The sequence below is a fragment of the Dipodomys merriami genome, unplaced genomic scaffold, assembly GCF_024711535.1.
Source record: "Dipodomys merriami isolate MVZ:Mamm:240054 unplaced genomic scaffold, mDipMer1.0.p SCAF_5, whole genome shotgun sequence".
In the NCBI taxonomy this organism is placed as follows: Eukaryota; Metazoa; Chordata; class Mammalia; order Rodentia; family Heteromyidae; genus Dipodomys; species Dipodomys merriami.
Window position 1 is genome coordinate 11,543,250 of NW_027206068.1, and position 19,818 is coordinate 11,563,067.

At 40.4% G+C, this 19,818-nt stretch overlaps 1 protein-coding gene across 4 annotated transcripts in view; it reads left to right on the top strand.

Annotated features, from left to right (window-relative positions):
* Osbpl3 (oxysterol binding protein like 3) overlaps positions 1 to 19,818 on the top strand; it is a 190,416-nt gene that overhangs the window by 99,615 nt on the left and 70,983 nt on the right. For 2 of the 4 annotated variants that reach the window (XM_069996070.1, XM_069996073.1), the window contains exons 3-10: positions 814 to 930; positions 1,687 to 1,740; positions 2,491 to 2,604; positions 8,391 to 8,558; positions 9,078 to 9,198; positions 11,586 to 11,689; positions 11,882 to 11,974; positions 13,473 to 13,629. In XM_069996070.1, the coding sequence (XP_069852171.1) occupies positions 814 to 930; positions 1,687 to 1,740; positions 2,491 to 2,604; positions 8,391 to 8,558; positions 9,078 to 9,198; positions 11,586 to 11,689; positions 11,882 to 11,974; positions 13,473 to 13,629 (928 nt within the window). The remainder of the gene's footprint in view (positions 1 to 813; positions 931 to 1,686; positions 1,741 to 2,490; positions 2,605 to 8,390; positions 8,559 to 9,077; positions 9,199 to 11,585; positions 11,690 to 11,881; positions 11,975 to 13,472; positions 13,630 to 19,818) is intronic. The other 2 variants (XM_069996072.1, XM_069996074.1) reach the window with 1 other exon arrangement.

A 19,818-nucleotide genomic window follows, 5' to 3' on the forward strand; every position in this document is an offset into this window, starting at 1 on the left:
CTAGGAACCAAGTCTAAATGTTTCTGAGGCCTGTGCCTGCCCTTACTGTCTTATCTCCTGATGTCTACTTCTGTATGGAAGTTTGACATTTGACTCAAAGTAGGGAGTTAATATGAAATCTTGGCCAAAAGAAAGGGCCGAAAACATAGCATTGGGGAGGGTTGTTAGGAAAATACTTGTCACTTGTTTATCTTTTTGATACTTCAAGATTTCTACTATTTAAAACCTAGAATTTGAAGATAGTTATTAACTACATCATTATTTCAGTTGATTTATCACATTTGCTAATTTGTATCTAGCCTCATAATTTTAAACCAGTTCAAATTTTAAAAACCAGGTATACACACACACATACTCTCTCTCTCTCTCTCTCTCTCTCTCTCTCTCTCTCTCTCTCTCTCTCTCTCTCTTTCTCTCTCTCTCTCTCTCTCTCTCTTATAAACACCCCTTCCATCCTGTTGTCTAGCTTTTGGTTGACATTCAGACTAAAGTCTAGTAAGTGAACAGTAGTGTGGTGATGTGAAGGTGAATAAAAATAGAAGCTGCCGTCAGATCCTTCCCTTCAGCTGTGCTCATCAAGGCTCAGACACCAAATGTGAGAGAAACAGCCTCTTCTGAAACAGAGCTCAGCAATCAAATCTGATCTCATTGAAGTACAGCATTAAATCTATAAAGTCCAGGGACTACATGGAAATTAAATTTGAATTTCTTCTGCCCAACAAACCCCTAGATGGATTTTCTGACAGCATGAAGCATTTCTTAATGTTGTGATGTTTTTAAAAGATTGGTATTTAAAGTCTTTTGTTGGAGCAGGACAGCTGGGAAGTGGTGGAAGGACTGAGGGGAGAGATGAATTACACCCAAGAGCCGCCTGTGCAGAAAGGATTTCTGCTGAAAAAGAGGAAATGGCCCCTAAAAGGCTGGCACAAGGTAAGACATTAGCATTCACGTCCCCTTTCTGGGCATTCATTGTGTCCACTCAGTACTTGATTCTTAGGTGTTGTTATTATTATTATTATTATTATTATTATTATTATTATTATTACTATCATCAGCAGCAGCAGCACTGGAGTTTGAAATCAGGGTCTTGCCCTTGCTAAGCAGGTACTTTACCATTTGAGCCAGGCTCCCAGCCATTTTTCTTTAGTTGTTTACAGATGGGTTTTCATATTTTATAGCCTGTGATCAATCAAGATCTTTGAACTTAAGCCTCCCACATGGTTGTGATTACAAATGCATGCCACCATTCCCAGCTTATTGATTAAGACAGCCCCTCTTTTTTTTTTGTTTTTGTTTTTTTGGTCAGTTATGGGGCTTGAACTCTGGGCCTGAGCACTGTTGCTCAGCTCTACAGTTTAAGGCTAATGCTCTACCACTTGAACCACAGCGTTTTCTGGTTTTCTGGTGGTTTATTGGAGATAAGAGTTTCATGGCTTTTTCCTGCCCGGGGTTGGCTTTGAATTGCAATCCTCATATCTCAGCCTCCTGATTACAGGCGAGAACCACCGGCTCCTGGCTTAAGACAGCCTCTTGCCAACGCTAGCCTGGGCTGGCCTCAAACTACTTTCTTCCTTAGCTCTACTTCCCCAGTAGCCAAGATTACAAGTATGTCTGGCCAAAATTGAACACCAAAGGAAGGATGTTTCAAATGGATCACTGTAATGAATTATATCTTGTTCCTCACAGAGATTCTTCTACCTGGACAAAGGAATCTTGAAATATGCCAAGAGCCAAACAGATGTAAGTGTTATTGTTGGTCCTCCATGCTGTTGAATCCCATGGGGAAGTTGCCAGCTCAAGGGATAGATTGCATAATCTAGGGCCATAGTGCTTTGAGGATGATGGTTTTTCCAGATAGGATACTGGTGCCTGCTCTGCACTGTCCTGGGTTGAGATTCTTGCTGGGTTCAATTCACCTCCAGGGAGAGGTTCTGGGAGTCCACCATTCCCTACTGGGTATGTATGGATCTGTTCTGGCTTTGAGTTATGGTGGGTTGCCTGGGTAGATCAAGGCACTTTGCAATTAACAACAGCAACAAAGCACAGGATGTGGCATTCTCACCGCTATGGTGCCTGAGCATCATAGTGACACAGGATTGGTTTAGAGGGTCCTTGCTGAGGAGAGCTTCTCATGAAGGAAACACTAGCAGTCGGTTGTGAGAGCTCTAAGTGATTGGTAGGCCTGCCATATAGTATTCTTCTTTCTTCCTTTCCTTTGCTTCTCCTCCCTGAGTCTCCTGTCCAATAGTACTTTTAAGTCACTTCTTAATGGACTTGGACACATACTATATTCAGTGAGGGTCAACCCATGGAGGTTGCTCTCCTGCTTCTCCAAGTGAATATTGTACACTACTTGGCTCCTCTGACTATGAAACAAGGAGAGGCCCTCTTCCCTCCCTGAATACAGCCATGGTGTTTGCGCTTCCTGATAGTGCTTGTGGAAGATCAGGGGGAAGAGATCACCAGTCCTTCACCACTACTATTCCACAGATCGAGAGGGAGAAACTTCATGGCTGCATTGATGTGGGGCTGTCAGTGATGTCTGTGAAGAAGTCATCCAAGTGCATAGATCTTGACACAGAGGAGCACATCTACCATCTGAAGGTGAGGCTGCTACACAGGGAGCTCTCTTACATGCACAGTACTTTCATGTGTAATGTTTTGGTCTTGCTTGAAAAGGAGATTTTACTATGCTGCAGACTGATGTAGAGCTCTTAGATTGATGATCCTCCTATTTCAGCCTTCTGAGTAGCTGGAACTCCAGGTGTGCAGCATTGTTCCTGTCTTGGTTGTCATTTACTATGCTGTTGATGGTATCATTTGGATATCTGGCCAGCATTTGCAGACTTTCATCATTGAAAAATCCCTACGGACAGTCTCTCACATAATAGGATGTGCAGGACTGTCTGACACTGTTTGAAGGTTTCACATCCTGTCCTCTCATCCTCCAAATAATGACCCCTCACACCCAGTGACTGTGATGATAATCGATAACAAAAGCATTTCTATGTTCCCAGGTTTTGCTCAAGCAGTAATGTCTAAAATAAAGAACCACTTATCATAGTTTAAAATGTCTGAAGTATTTCTTCTGTGGAGCCCTGTCTTGCATCTTTATCTAATTAAAAAATTTTTTTTCTAATTCTTTTTTTTTTTACTGTGAAAATACCGTACAGAGGGGTTACAATTACATGGGCAAGATATGAGTACATTTCTTATCAAGCATTGTTGCCTCCTCCTTTGTTTCCTCTTCCCATCCCTTCTCATCTCCACACCCCCCCCCCCCCAGCCAAAGTTGTAAAGTTCGTTTTTCGACATAACGACTTGTACATCTCATTGTTGCAATGGGCCCACCTGTCAGTTGTGGGGCTTGAATTCTGGGCCTGGGTGCTGTCCCTCAGCTCTTCAGCTCTACCACTTGAGCCACAGTGCCACTTCTGGCCCAGTTTATTGGAGATAAGAGTCTCACGGCCTTTCCTGCCTGGGCTGGCTTTGAATCCTAATCCTCAGATCTCAGCCTCCTGAGTAGCCACCAGCGCCTAGCTTTATCTAATTTTATAGAGATTCTGTTCACATTCCAGTATTCCAGTGAAATGTTTAGGACTTCCCTGAAATGGGAAATCTGAAAATAGTACCTGTTTACCTTCTTGGTCCCTTCTATAGCTGTAATAGAGAAGAGAAAGCATGAAACATGACATCCAGAATGCATACTTGCATACTCCTTGCTGAGTCTCTTATTTTCTTGCCCCCAAAAATAAAAGAAGGAGAGGAAATTATTACAGTGCTCATCTTTTAGGATTCAAATAAAACCCGGTCCTCTCTATGCTCAGTAAGTTTGGTTAGGATTATTAGTTGGTACATAAATGTTAAGAATTAATTGAGAAAATATTAAAACATACACACTTTGTGTATATGTATGTGCATGTGTGTGTGAGAGAGGGTGTGTATGTATGTATGTATGTATGTGTGTGTGTGTGTGTGTATATATATATATATATATATATATATATATATATATATTTATATATAGTGTATAGTATGTATGGTGGTACTTGGCCTTGAAATCAGGGCTTGGGTGCTGTCCTTTAGCTTTATCTCTCAAAGGCTGGCTCTGCCCCACTTGACTTGAGTCATAGCTCCATTTCTGGCTTTTTTGTGTGTGTGATTAATTGGAAATAAGAGTCTCATGGATTTTCCTGCCTGTGCTGGCTTCAAACTATGATCCTCAGATCTCAGCCTCCTGAGTAGCTAGGATTATAGGCATGAGCTGCCAGTGCCCAGCTAAGACTATTTTCTTATTTTGGCAACTTACTTGGGATTTGGGGAATGGGGCTGAGGGTTAGGAAAGTAAAGTCATGAAACCATGAGCACCAGATCTAAATATGCCACTGTCTTCTTAGTAGTATATGCAGTGGAGAGAAACAGTCTCATGTGCATGTGGTTGGTTAACTGGGTCGGGGAGTTGAGTGTGCATTGTCTTCTAGTCTAGTCTTGAACTTTTAGCTTAGTTCATTATGTAAAGCAGATTTTCAGACTAAGCAAGGTGGCACCCACCTGTAAACCCAGCACTTGGGAAGTAGAAGCAGGATGATCCCAAGTTTAAGGCAAGCTTGGACTACATAGGAAGACCTTGTTCAAAAGAGCAAAAGTAAGGAAGTGAAGGAGAAGATGTAATAGAATCGGGGTTTCTATTTTTTGAGTATACTAGGGCTTGAACTCAAGGCCTTGCACTGGGCAGACAGTCTATCACTGGAACTATACCCATACCCCTTTTTTTTGCTTTAATTATTTTTTGAATAGTGTTTTTGCCCAGAGCCATCCTTGGCTAGTGATCTTCCTCCCTGTGCCTCCCCTGTATCTAGGATTATAGATGTGAGCCATTGTCACTCAGCTTATTGGTTGAAATGGGGTCTCACTGGCTTTTTTTCCTGGGCTAGCCTTGAACCTCCATCCTCCTAGTCTCTACTTCTTGAGTACCTGGGGGAAGAAAATCAAGGTTTCTTAGCCTGGCATTGGTAACATTGTATGATAGATAATTCTTTGTAGTGTGGCTGCCCCAGACATCATTAGATGTTTAACAGTGTTTCTGTCCCTTCTGGTTGCCCGTATTATGCTCTTCTAGTGTGACAACCAAAAATGTTTCCAGATATTCCAAGTACCCTTTCCCATTCCCCAAATCCCAAGTAAGAATAGAATGATCATGTGCAGTAAAAGATAAACAGAAAGAAGGAAAACTAACCCCACTGCTACCTGAAGTCCCAGTCTCTACTGGGATAGACTGGTAATGGATCCATGGTATGCTTCCAGTGAGTTCGTTATGTGCCTTGACATGCACAGGAAATTACATGTTCTTCTTTACTACTATTCTAGTTATCAAAGTGCAGATAATTATTAATTCCTAGTTTTAAAAATACTGGTCTAATGTTCAACATTTTAATATTTTTCCAGGTGATTCACTTTTAATTTTTTTTTTTGCTTATTCTTAACATCAGCTGTGACTACAGTAGAAGTGTGGTTAGCTGAGGTCCTAGTTAATAGCATCAGAGCCAGACTCTGTGTCTGTCTGTCTGTCTCTGTCTCTTTGTTTGTCTGTCTGCTTGTCTGTCTGTCCACATGTATGTATGTGTGTGTGTGTGTTTCTCTATGTTTGTATGTGTGTGTGTGCTGTGAGACAAGAGCTGGCAATGTAGCTCAGGCTCTTCTGTAATTTCCTGTGTAGCCCAGGCTGGCCTTGCATTCTCAGTCTCCCTGCCTCAGCCTCACAAATGCCAGGAAAACAGGTATATACTACCACACTCAGATCCATTCTTTGATTATACAGATAAGAGGTCTAAGTAGCAGACAGATAACTGACTATCCACCCAGTTTCTACTTCAGGGCAGTAGTTTAACTAGATGAGTTCACTTATCTCCTTTTCCCAATAAAAAGTGAGTTAAGTGCTCTGGGCACTGATTATCATGGGCCGCAAGTGGATCAGTACTAGATGACACAAGATGCTGGTAAAGTTGCTCTTCACCATATCTGGGAAGTGACATGCATTTCAGGTACATGATAATGCAGAAAGGCTCAAAAAGACCTGTGTCGGTGTGACTGAGTCTTCTGTAAATGTCATGTTAAATAGCTCCTTGAGGAGTCTTAAGTCTTCCAGGAACTTGTAATCAACACAGAAACCTCCTTCACAGTTTCTCACCAGTGATACTGCTGAGTTTGAGGACATAGCCCTTTTCTCAGCTGGAGCCAGAGGAAAGATTTCCTGCTGGCCTGGCCTGGCCTGCAATTTCCATTTGGAAAGTTAACCTTCTAGGCCTCCTTTTGGGTTGTTCTAAATTGTGCTGGTGGCTCAACGGTAATACTAGTTCCTCAGGAGGCTAAGATCTGAAGATCACCAGCCCAGGCGACAAATCTGAGAAACGTATCTCTAACCATTAAAAAGCTGGAAGTGATGTGGCTTAAGTAGCACTAGCCTTAAGAAGGAGCTGAACAAGAGTATAAGGCTCTGAGTTCACGTCCCAGTAGCAGCGCGCGCACACACACACACACACACACACACACACACACACACACACACACACACACACACACACACACACACACACACACACACACACACACACACACACACACATCAAATAAATTGCCGCTTTTCACTTTGAAAATACTGACTTGTAACAAATACCTGTGGTACAGAAGTACTTGCTAGATTCTTTTCAGTATTCTGTGAACATTTGAAATTGTTTTAATAAAAATTATTAGACACACATCTGTAATATCAACACTCATGAGGTGAAGGCAGAAGAATCACAAGTTCAAGGCTGGCATAAGCTACATAGTGAGACCCTGTATCAAGAAAGCTAAAAAATTTTTTTTAAATATTAAACACTATAGCTGGGAAGGTGGCTCAGTGGTAGAGCGCTTGCCTTGCATGCATGAGGCCCTGGGTTTGATTCCTCAGCACTACATAAGCAAAAAAAGAAAAAAGCCGGAAGTGGCGCTGTGGCTCAAGTAGTAGAGCACTAGCCTTGAGCTGAAGAGCTGAGAGACAGCGCCCAGGCCCAGAGTTCAGGCCCCATGACCGGACCCCCCCCAAAAAAATATTAGACACTATATTTTGCAGATGAAATTAAAGCCTCCTTTGACACTCAGCTTTGGTCCTTTCATCTTTAAAAGTCTTCCAGAGGCAAGTACTGTGACTATGTTCTCATTGCTTCCTTTTTACTCAGAATTGTGGTTTTGAGAGTCATCCATATACCATATAAAACTTGTGGAGGATAGCTGGAGAAGACTATGAGTTTGTGAGAATTGAATGTGGTGGGAGGGGTGAGTTGTCGGGGAGAGACCAGCAGCAGGAACCCAGCCACAGGCTACAGTACACATACTACCCTTCTGAGCTGAATGGGGTTTAATGGGAGTGCATAGGAGGTCTTAGCATGAATGCAATGATTTAGTGGCTAGACACACACATCAGCAACTGTCAACCTTCTTTGCTTCCCATCTTCCCTCTGCTGAATTGAAGGGGCCACACCTCATCAGAAACATGAAAGAAAATAGGCTGACTCTAAAAGACATTTTAAGCTTTTCTTCCTTTTTTTGAAATGTCTGCATTTATATCACTGTCAGATTATAGTATAAATGTTTTTAATATCAATTTTATAGTGCATCTATTGGAAAGAAACCAAGTTAAATGATATATATTTAAAATAAGCACTTGCATAGTAAAGTTTAAATTATTATACACAAACATTCTTTATGAAAATTAGAAATCTCACCCCTTCTGGTTTGGAAACCATGGGTAGTTGAGTTTATATGGTGATAGTATTGTTTCAAAATGCTTTATCATATTTCCTCCTTTTCTGAGAGTAGGAAGAATGTTCACTAAATAACCATCACATTTATTAACATAAACTTCTAGCAGAATACTCTTGTCAGAGTCATTGAACAAGATGAAATATTTTAGGAAGAATTTATTAATTTCTTGTAGCTTGGAGAAGATTGATCTGAAATATCTGAATTAAAAAAGAATTTCAATAGGAAAATAGTGCTAACTACATTCAGCAGGGATAGCAAAATCTGGGTCCTGAGATCTTGGAAATGTTTTAAGAGACATAAATATAAAATTCAGCTTATTGTTTAATATAACTGGTACTTTTTTCTTTTCTTAAAAATATAGCATAGCTATTGAAACTTCTCAATGAAAACCTAAATACATACTTACGAAGATCATTTTTACTCTACATCCTGCCCAGACTTCTTCCTGTAGACCACAGAAACTGTTTCTATATTTCTACATGTGTCAACTTTAAATAACACATGTCAGGAGTGACCTCAATTTGATGAATAAGTATTTCCTTCAGCAAGTGATTCTCTTTTCCTTCTTTCACTTGACATGGTTTTAGGTGAAGTCAGAAGAAGTCTTTGATGAGTGGGTGTCCAAACTCCGTCATCATAGAATGTACCGTCAGAATGAGATCGCCATGTTCCCACGAGATGTCAATCACTTTTTCCCTGGGTCCACTGTCCCAGACTCGACATCGGGGGTGTTTGACTCCATTTCCAGCAGGAAGGTAATGAACATTTTGAAAATACTGAGACTAAAAGAAGGGGGTGGCTTTGTAACAGGGAAGTCTCTGTTGAGAGCAGAGTCTAAGGAAAGTATGTGGGGAGGGTCAGGTGTGTAATTTATCTTTTGCTCAATAAATCAGAATCAGCACTAGGTGCGATAGCTGAGGAGCAGTTTAATAACACTCTTGCTTCCTATTGATCAGGATTTTTGTTTGTTTGTTTGTTTAAATCCTACACACATATTCATAAAAGATAGCAGGACACTTCCAAACCTGCATATCATTAATTTGGTATCACCATTTGGCAGAGGAAGAAAATAAGCATTGTCATGTGAGGCATTGTATTCTGATATAACCAAGCAGGGGTAAAAGCCAAAGGTGTTCAGGTTTCTTGTGGGTGTTTTGATAGGAACACATGGCAGATGACATCGATTAGGGGCTAACCTAACCTGTCACTCTTTGCCCTAAAGTCTCCTCATTGGGCTCTGTTCCCATTTGTAATGTCTTCTTATCCTTGAACAGCGTAGCAGTATATCAAAGCAGAACTCATTTCAAACTGGAAGCAATTTATCATTTTCTTGTGGTGAGACACGAATTCCATTCTGGCTCCAGACTTCAGAGGACATGGAGAAATGCTCAAAAGGTAGAGTGACCTGAAATGTCTGCTTCTTTCTGTCATGTGCCTGAAATAATCTTGGTTTGGTATTTACCCCTAAGATGCATTTGTGTTCCTGCCTTCACCCATCTTTATTTTCCTTCTGCTAAAGAAGGTCACATTCATTCTCAATTAAACACTCTTGGCTTTCAGAGCTATACATCTTAACCTGGGCATATATGAAAATAGATTTACTTTTCTAGTCTTTGAGTGCAAATGTCTGCTTTTTCTTGGGGCTTGCTAGCTCTTTTAAAGTGACAAAAATTATTCTTGTATTTACCTCGGGTTAAGAATCAGTGTTCCAAGCCGGGCGCCGGTGGTTCACGCCTGTAATCCTAGCTACTCAGGAGGCTGAAATCTGAGGATCACGGTTCAAAGCCAGCCCAGGCAGGAAAGTCTGTGAGACTCTTATCTCCAATAAACCACTAGAAAACTGGAAGTGGTGCTGTGGCTCAAGCAGTAGAGCGCTCGCCTTGAGCTGAAGAGCATAGGGACAGCGCCCAAGACCAGAGTTCAAGCCATACTACCAACCAAAAAAAAAGAAACAGTGTTCTAGAGGTGAGTCAGTAGCCAAATAGAGATCTTCAAAATGTAAGCATCCTCTACCCTTGGCTGTACATTATCAAGAGACTCTGAGCCACGATAGAACATTGCTATGTTACCCAGCCTGGGTAACATAGTAAGATCTTATCTTAAATAACCAAAATAAAAAAAGAAAGAAAGAGAAGAATCACCAGGAAAGCTTCTTAAAATACAGAAATATCAATTCCTAGTTCTTTCTCTGTTTAAATTAGGGGAGCCCTGGTGCTGTACTGATAAGGAGCCTGGGTAAGCACTCCTGCCACAAGGAAAGTTAGAGTTCTCAGTCTTAGTTAGCTAAGACTCATCACAGGAATGAGAACAAAATTACCAACAGAAACAGGAGGTCTGTGATTTACTTGTTCAAAGGTAAGAAATGGACATATGAAATTGAAAACATTTCTCTAGTTGAACATTTCTCTCATTGATTTTAATGTGTGGCCATAACCAAGAGTTGTTATTAGAGAAAGATGTGAGTGGTGGCCTTGGAAATTGTTCTTCCTGTTGTTGAATGCAGATATTATTTCTATGGGGGGCATGTGGCCTCAGGCCCTTTCAATAAATATCAGAAATGTATATAAAAAATAAGTAAGCTTCAGTGAATGTAAATAACCTCTGAAATGTACTTGGGCCAGCAACATTAACCTAGCCTGGGAACTTAATTAGAAGTGCAGATTTTCAATCAGATGGGATAGCACATGCCTGCATTCCCAGCACTTGGGAAGTTGAGGCAGGAGGAAGGTTAAGTTGATGCATATTTGGACTACATATGAGTTTGAGACTAGCCTTAGCTGCATAGCAAAACTCTATACCAAAGAAAACAAAAACAAAAGGAAATGCTGAAGCCCAATCAAGAAATATGGAGTCACAAATTGGGGATAGGAAGCTAAGGATTTATAGCTTACATTCTCCCAGTGATTGTGATGATGCTAGAGACTCAGAGCTGCTTCCCTAAAGCCTTTGGGCTTTGAATGTTCAGCAGAAACCTCCATCATCATACCCAGTGAAAGTCAGTTGTGAACAATTTCTTGATTAGTGACTGAGATCTAGGCTAAGACTACTTTCTGTTATATCAGGTCTATCTATAGATATTCATCATGGTCCTCAGGCAGGTCCATAATCAATGATGTTATTCTTAGAGACCAGTTAGCCTTCATTCCATTTTACCCACTTAATCGTGGGTCTTTATATCCAGCCTGTTGTTGCTGGATGCTGCTGGTCTTCAGGATGGCTGATACATTTTGTTCTTACCAGAAGCCAGAGACTCTTCTAAGCACTCTGTGTATATCAACTTAACTCTCACTACTCTTTATGAGCTAGGAGGAAGCTGAGGCACAGAGAAGTTACGTCATTTGTCTAGTAGTCACCACAAGTTAAGTAAATTCAAATCGGGATAACCTGGTTCCCTAGGTCCACGCATGTAGGCTGAAGTCTGTAGCCTTTCCTATTAAAAAGAAAGTAAAATTTTCTACTTGTACAGATGGGAAATCAAATGTAGAAAAATCAGAAACGTACCAAGAGCAGTGGTATGCACCTTTAATCCCAGCTGTTCAGGAGGATGACATAGGAAGATTGCTTGAGTCCCAGAAGTTCTAGGCTGCAGTGAACTATGCCAATCAGGTGTTCACACACTAAGTTTGACATCAACATGGTGACCTCCTGGGAGAGCTGGGACCACCAGATTACCTAAGGAGGAGTGAACCAGCTGAGGCTGGAAAAATCAGAAAGCATCCATGGCAGCATTGTAATCACTCCTGCTACTCAAGACTTGGACCATTCCTTTCTTTCACCCACAGACTTGGCACACTGCCACGCATATCTGGTGGAAATGAGCCAGCTCCTGCAGAGCATGGATGTCCTGCATCGGACATACTCAGCGCCAGCCATCAACGCCATCCAGGTTAGTCCACCCCCTCCTGTGTGCCTTCTGGATTCTGCTTCCTGCCCTTCTCCCTAGCCTTTGACTAACAGGGCATTGTGTCTGTCCAGGTGCTTCAGCCAAGCTCCAGGGGATGGAGGTGATCTGCTGTGCGTTTACCCCATGGGTTTTGTGGGCCTCACTCTCTGCTCTCTTTCCTGTTTTGTAACAAAGGGTGGAGCTTTTGAAAGTCCCAAAAAGGAAAAGCGATCGCATAGAAGGTGGCGGTCCAGAGCTATTGGCAAAGATGCTAAAGGAACACTGCAGGTAACGGTGGCTTCCGCCAGCTGTCGCTTTCCTCATTGGCCTTGCTCTGCATGCCACATGTTGGAACTGCTTTGACTCAGATAGGATAACAGAGAAATGAATGTTCTGGATTATTCTTCCCACTACCTGGGGGAGAGAGATGAATTCAATTACTTAGATCTTCTGGGTATCACAATAACCTTATCATGAATATTGGGCAGGGAGAGAATGTGAGCTAAAGGAAAATGACATGCACTCAGACATGCCACCATTTCTAGGACTCAGGTTTGCCCTTCTTAATCTTTAGCCTGCTGCCTCCTTCCACGCTTGGGTGTATGCCTTGTGGCTGTTATGGCCCTGCGGCTTCTTGGTGGATTTACTGCACCAAGCCCACAGGCTCAACCTGTACATGTCTCTGAGACATGACAATATCATACACTCATCATTTTTCTCTAAACTCTCAGTTCCTCCACCAGAGGTTTCCTTTCTGGTCATCAGAGTTGTCCTTCCCAATGCTCAGCCACTGGCCAAGATTTGCAGCCTGACTGTTGTATATTAAACATAAATTATTAAAATCAGATCGCTAACTTTTGAATAAATCATCTGATGGTTTCATGTATACTCTGGTTTAAAGCATCTTGTGGCTTGAACTCATATACTTGCTTTACTTTTCTTTTTGGGTGAGGGGCTGGTACTAGGACTTAAACCCAGGGCCTTGTGCTCTTGCTTGATTTTTTTCTTCGAGGCTGGTGATCTACCACTTGAGCTACAACTCCACTTCTAGGTTTTTGCTGGTTAATTGGAGATAAGAGTCTCACAAGAGTTTTCTGCTAGGGCTGGCTTTGAACTGTAATCCTCAGATCTCAGCTTTCTGAGGACTAGGATTACAGGCATAGGCCATCAACACCTGGCCAAACTCACTTTTTTTTTTTGGCCAGTCATGGGCTTGAACTCAGGGCCTGGGCACTGTCCCTCAGTTTCTTTCGCTCAAGGCTAGCACTCTACCACTTGAGCCAAAGCGCCACTTTCCGCTTTTTCTGTTTATGGTGTACTGAGGAAATGAACCCAGGGCTTCATGCATGGTAGGCAAGCACTCTACCACTAAGCCACATTCCCAGCCCCTACACTCCCTTATAAAGTCAAGAATTTTCCATGTGCAAACAGGGAAGTTTGTTATGTAGAAGTCCCAGGTACACATAAAGAAAAGAATTACCTTGTTACTGAATGATGATGGACAGGAGGAAGGAATCCTGTGTAACTGAGAGAGCCTCGCAGCATTAGCTGCCATTTTCAAACTATGGCTTTAAAGCTTCTATAATTTCTAAAAGAATATGTGATTTCCCACATATCTGTGTTTTGTAAGAAGCAAGTTGCTGTGGAAGTAGTTTCTTTTTCTTTTCTTTCTATCACTCTATAGGAAGACTTATGTATAAAATGTCCTTCTCTTTATAAGCTCCAATCTTAGAACCAAGTAAATATTCAGAACAATTCATATCTGAACAGATTTATCTTCCCTTAGGTCCCTAAACCTTTTTCTGGTCCAGTCAGACTCCACTCCTCCAACCCTAATTTATCAACACTCGATTTCGGAGAAGAGAAAAATTATTCTGATGGTTCTGAAACCTCATCAGAGTTTTCAAAAATGCAAGAAGATCTGTGTCACGTTGCTCATAAAGGTAAATGAGTACTCCTTCTTTCTAATGTGTTTGATGACAATGTGCAATGCATGCCTGAACTGGAAATGTCCTTAGAGATGGTTTCTTAGTTGGTTCATTTTCTGCTCTATGAAGAGTTCGTGCAAGTTAATAATTACCTATTTTCTTGGTATGAACTTTCATTTTAATGGAGTATTTTGTTTCCAACCTGGGCTGGTTCACTCTCCTTACACAACCTGCTCCTAGGAGATCACCACAGTGAGGCTGAACCTAGTGTGGAAACTCAATCAGTATATAGAACTTTGCAGCCCAGAATTTCTGGACTTAAGTGATCCTTTTGCCTCACCCTAAACCAGTAGCTGGGATTATAGTCACGCCCAGCAAATATTTGGTATATCATTGGCAGACATTCTGAATTCAACTAGTGATAGACTGAAAGTATTTTTAAAAAATTGTCTCTGTAACGAACAGATATTTTTTCTTACCATTATTCCCTATTTATGCATCATTGCATTGTCTTAAGTATTGTAAGTAACCTAGAAGTGATTTAAGTGTAAAGGAAGAGAGGATACTGAGGGATGAGTATACCTTAAAAGCCAAGCAGCTTGTGATACTTTTGTAGCATAAATAAGTAATTTTCTGGAGAGCGATATGACATTGTCTTCCAACTATTTTTAATTCAGCCTATTCAGCAATGCTACTTTGAAGAGTCCATTTGTAGGGATTAACTTAGAATTTATCCAGACCAGATATCTGCTCTAGCATTATTCATCCTTTAAAAAATTAGAAATAGAGCCAGGCATGGTGGCTCATGCCTGCAATCCTAGCTATTCCGGTTGTGGATATCAGGAAGATTGTGGCTCAAGGCTAGCTGGGGAAGAAAAATGTTCATGAGGCCCTCCCCCATCTCAATCAGTAAAAAGCCAAGTCTAATGGTGCTTTCCTCTCCCTGCAGCTATTTGAGAAGTGTAAAAAGGAGGATTGTAGTCCACCTGATCCAGGCATAAATACTAGACCCTATCTGAAAAAAAAAACACTAAAAAAAGGCTGAAGGTGTGGCTCAAGTAAACCTGTCTATCATGTGCAAGGTCTCAATTTGAAATTCCAGTACCACTAAAAAAATTAATAAATGTTCAGTATTGTGGTAAAGCCATGATGGAATATTATTACATACCTAGTAGAGCAGGAGAAAAATTAAATTTAGTACAAAATGCTAATTTTTATCATGTTCAGAAGCCAGATTGCTCCTTCATTGCTATTGTCTATTCAAAATGGTGCAGCACTCTGGAGCATAGTCTTTTTTGTTGTTGTTGATTGAGGGGCTTGAACTCTGGGTCTGGGTGCTGTCTCTACACTCTTCAGCTCAAGACTAGCGCTCTACCACTTGAGCCACAGCGCCACTTCCAGTTTTCTGGTGGTTAATTGGAGATAAGAGTCTTACGGACTTTCCTGCCAGGGCTGGCTTTGTACTATGATCCTAGATCTCAGCCTCCTGAGTAGCTAGGATTACAGGTGTGAGCCACCGGTGCCCAGCTTGGAGCATAGTCTCATAATATTATGTAAACGTAAAAATGTTCCTACCATACAAATCAGTACTCATATTCCTAAGATTTGCCCCATGAAAATAAAAGTTTGTCACAAAGAAATGAAAATTTATGTCTATATAAAACATATAGGGAAGGTTCAGAGAAAGTTCATTGGTATAAGCCAAAGACTAGAAACAACTCAGTGCCCTTCCGCAGGTAAATGGTTAAACTGGCATGTCCATGCACTAGAGTACTCCTTGGAAACAAGTAGTATATACAGCAACCTAAATGATCTCAAGAACACTCTGCTATGTGAAAATAGCTGGTTTTTAAAGTTCACATAATTCCACTTTATATCATTTCAGAAATAATATAGAAAGAAAGAAGAAATTAGTGTTTGTCAGAGGTTGAGGACAGGGAGAAAGAAAGTGGAAGAATATGAAGGGATCTTTGTGATGATGGGAAGTTCTGACTGTGATACTGGTTATAGGAATATGCACACATAATAAGATATATCCATTTACACCCACATATGTTTACACAAATGAGAATGTAAATCTGATGAAATCTGGGCAAGGTTCGTAGATTATACCACTGCCAGTTATCTTGGGTTTTGTACTGCACCATGGTTCTGTAAGATGTTACCGTCTATACTGTTTTTGCACCTTCTCATGAATCCTAACAATTTGAGAATAAACATAGAAATCATCTAAATGCACAGCAAGAGAGGTTGGATTTTTAAAAATTAAATATAATCATAGAATAGTTACCATAATAACTATCTTATATTGAGCACCTGTCACACCAGGTATTTGGTAAATACTTTGTATTATTTCATTTAATTTTAGAAGTAACTCAAGAGTGTGTAATATTGTAATCTCTGTTGTTTAGATAAGAAACCTGAATGAGAATCTAAAGATCATATGATTACAAAGCAGCCAACCTGAGACTTGAATCCTAACCTGCTTGACATCAGGCTCTACAGCCCTTACTTGGTGTTTCACTACCCTTACAGATAGAGTCCAGGATAACTTTTTATAGATAGAAGCATTTTACTCAATATGTCCTTGAGTAAAAATATAAGGTTATAAAACAGCATAAGGTATTATCCCATTGTTTCTGGCATGGATGGGTATGCCAAAAAATCTAGAACTATCTACACCAAGATCTGAGTGATAAAAGCTGAAGTTAGATTCTGTTATCATCTTTCTGCTTATCTTTTTCAACTCTCTTTTCCTTTTTTCTTTTTCTTTTCTGTGCTGGCACTTGGTCTTAAACTCAGGGTCTTACACTCTTGATTGACTTTTTCATTCAAGGCTGGTGCTCCACCACTTGAGTCACAGCTCCACTTCAAGCTTTTTGCTGGTTAAAGATAAGAGTCTTAAGGACTTTCCTTCCTAGACTGGCTTTGAACCATGATCCTCAGACCTCAGCCTTCTGAATAACTAGGCACCCCGCTCAATTTTGATGTTCTGGTTATTTTCATTAAAGAAGAGAAGGATTAAAAAGTCTCAAAGAAGCGATGTTTGAAATGACAGTAAAGAAGAGGGTCTAATATTCCTTTCTTCTCCCCACCCTGTATTTTTCTTTATGTTATTGATTTCTTTGGTTCTTTCTTTTTTGGGGGTGGAAGGGGGGTCCAGTAGTGGGGCCTGAACTCTGGGCCTGGGCACTATCCTTCAGCTCTTCAGCTCAAGGCTAGCACGCTACCACTTGAACCACAGTGCTACTTCCGGCTTTTTTTCTTTTTTGCTTATGTGGTGCTGAGGAATCGAACCCAGGGCCTCATGCATGCAAGGCAAGTGCTCTACCACTGAGCCACATTCTCAGCCCCTTGGCTTTGGTTCTTTCTTCTCTTGCCCTGTAAACCTAACCTGCTGATTCTGAGAGTAGTTACAAAGAAACTGCCATGATTTTAATGGATGTCCCTCTCATACTCCTATAGCTAGTCACCATTAGATTTCCTCAGTATTTAGCAGACCTGTTGTACCATCATCTGTGACACATGAGGCATTACTTCACGAACCATTTCCTTAAATCTCTTTAAATATTTCCTTGGGCATTTGTTAATAATAAAAGAATCAGCTGTAATTGGAGGATTGTAGGTTTTGTGGGAGGAAATTCCTTTAAAATGCCATTACTTTTAAATAATAGGAACTATCTTTTTAAAACTGAGAAGACAGTGCTTCTGTACCCAAAGAGAGAAGTTCTAAATTTTACTTACATCATTGAAGCTGCTTTCCTCAGCAGGGCAGAGATTGCCATATTGATGGATCCATTGATCGTCTTCCTGGCTGAAAGTCTATAATGGGGTCCCAGCTAGCTGTGATTCTTTAGGGCTTTATGAAATCAGCTGGCTGCTGCAATCCTAGAAAAGGTCAGGGTTTGTGCTCCAAACAGAAATCCAGATGTGCTATTCAACAGCAGCCTGACCCACCTGGGCTCACAGCAACCATTCCTTAGTTGTTTCATTTCTGTGGGTTTAAATCATACCAGTACCTGGCTCAGGAAATCTCTCTTACACCAATACTAATATCATGGAATACAGTACTCAGATTTGACCTAAGTCCCATAACCTTCCAAGCTTGAATCATCAGGCTTGGACTCTTTTGAGCTTTCTTCCTGTGGATAGCTGTTTTGTTACTGATAGTGACTATTGGGCTCTTTAAATATTTGTCCATTCTAAAGACAAGAATTCCGTTGATATAACTTAGGGCTCTATGATAGTAAATGTCTTTAAGTTGTGGTTTTGTACATCAAATGGTAGGCAACTTGTTACATATAATAGTCTTTCTTTTTGTTTTTCATTATTTATTTATTTGCTGGTCCTGGGGATTGAACTCTGGGCTGGGATGCTATCCCTGAGCTTCTTTGTGCTCAAGGCTAGCACTCTACCTCTTTAGCCACAGCACCACTTGTAGCTTTTTTTGAGTAGTTTATTGGAGATAAGAGTCTCACAGACCTTCCAGCCCAGCCTGGCTTGGAACCACAATCCTCAGATCTCAGTTTCCTAAGTAACTGGGATCACAGCCATGAGCCACTAGTGCCCAGCTTTTCTTTTTCTTTGTAATCTTTAAGTCATTGCATAAAAAGGTTCAAATACAACCTGTCAGTTTTTGAATACAATGTGTCTTGATCAATGTCACCCCTTCCTGTTCTTACCTATCTTTCCCAATCCTATCCTTTCCCACAATTTACCTATCACATGATAGACTTTAAATTGTATATATGGCAATACTCATGTAAATAAACACAATAAAACACACTAAACTTAGAAGTTAACATTTTTGTTCCTTATATTAGCTTTTGCATTTCCCAAATGCATTCTGTAGAATACATTTAAAATATACTTAATACATTTTAATTGAAAACAAGAATTTTATGATTTAAAATGTTTAAAAAACACTTCTAGGTCAGATTTCTTTTGGCTTCACACAAGAAATTGTAGATGGTAAAGGCCTGGAGAAGTCTTATAGTGAAGCAGACTTTTAGCTTTACTTGGGAAGCTCCTTACTGCCTGCTCCCTACCTGATAATCCCAATTAGCTATTAACACCTTCGACTTAAAGCCCCTGAAAACCATACTATGGGAAACATTAAATATTAGGTTTTTCAGAGCCAATCCCCTGCCTGGCTTAATAGGCCACGTCCAGGACTGACTAGCTGTGAGACCGTATGTCACAGGTCAACTAGCCCTCTGTGGGCCTCAATTTTCTCATCTGTTAAGTGATTTAAAATAGCTGGCCTGACTCCTCTGACTCTCAAATTCTGCCAGTATCATAGTTTCTATTATGAATTGTTTTACCCAAGACAGAGAGAATTCATATTGATGCTTTTTGTAACAAGAAAGGTTTGTGAAAATGTATTCTAAAAGCAGCAGTGAAAAGAAATGATCAAACCTAGCTGACAGATTTAGGTGAAGAAGCAAGAAACCCAGTGGAAGCAGGGGCAGGGAACTCTAGATAGAAGTAGATATTTGCTTTCTTTCCATGAAAGCGAAAACATTGAGGCCTAGGAAGTATATTCCTGTATATGAGAGAAACATTCATTTATCCATGTAGACACTAAGAATAAAGCAAAATTAAACTGTATTAGCTTTCTCTCCTGTCCTAGAGCCTTTTTGGTATTGAGCTCCAATTGTTGAATGACCATTTTCTGAACTGTCTTGAGGTAGAGGAAGCATTGAATCAAACACCGTATGCTGCCCTGAAAATCTTATGTCCTCAGTCTATTCATCCCTCCATCCCTCTCTCCTTCCCTTAGCCTCTGGCAGCCACTGAAATTTCTACCATCTGAATAGCTTTGCCTCTCACAGAATGTCCAGCAGTTGGAAACATTGAGTATATAGCCTTTTCAAATTGGCTTCTTTTTTTCACTTAGGCATATGCATTTATCTCCTACTAAGGGACATCTTGGTTTCTTCCAGGGTTTGGCAATTATGAGTAAAGCTGCTATAAACACTTGCCCAAAATAAGTCAAGTATGACATAGTGATACCACTGTCACATATTAGAAACCAACATATTTTCCCCTAGGTGGCTAATATATATTAGATTCATATATATATATATATATATATATATATATATATACACACATATATATGTAGGCTTCTAATATATATTAGTTTCTAATACACACACACACACACACACAAACTCTAAGAAAAAGTCAGGTAATATATTT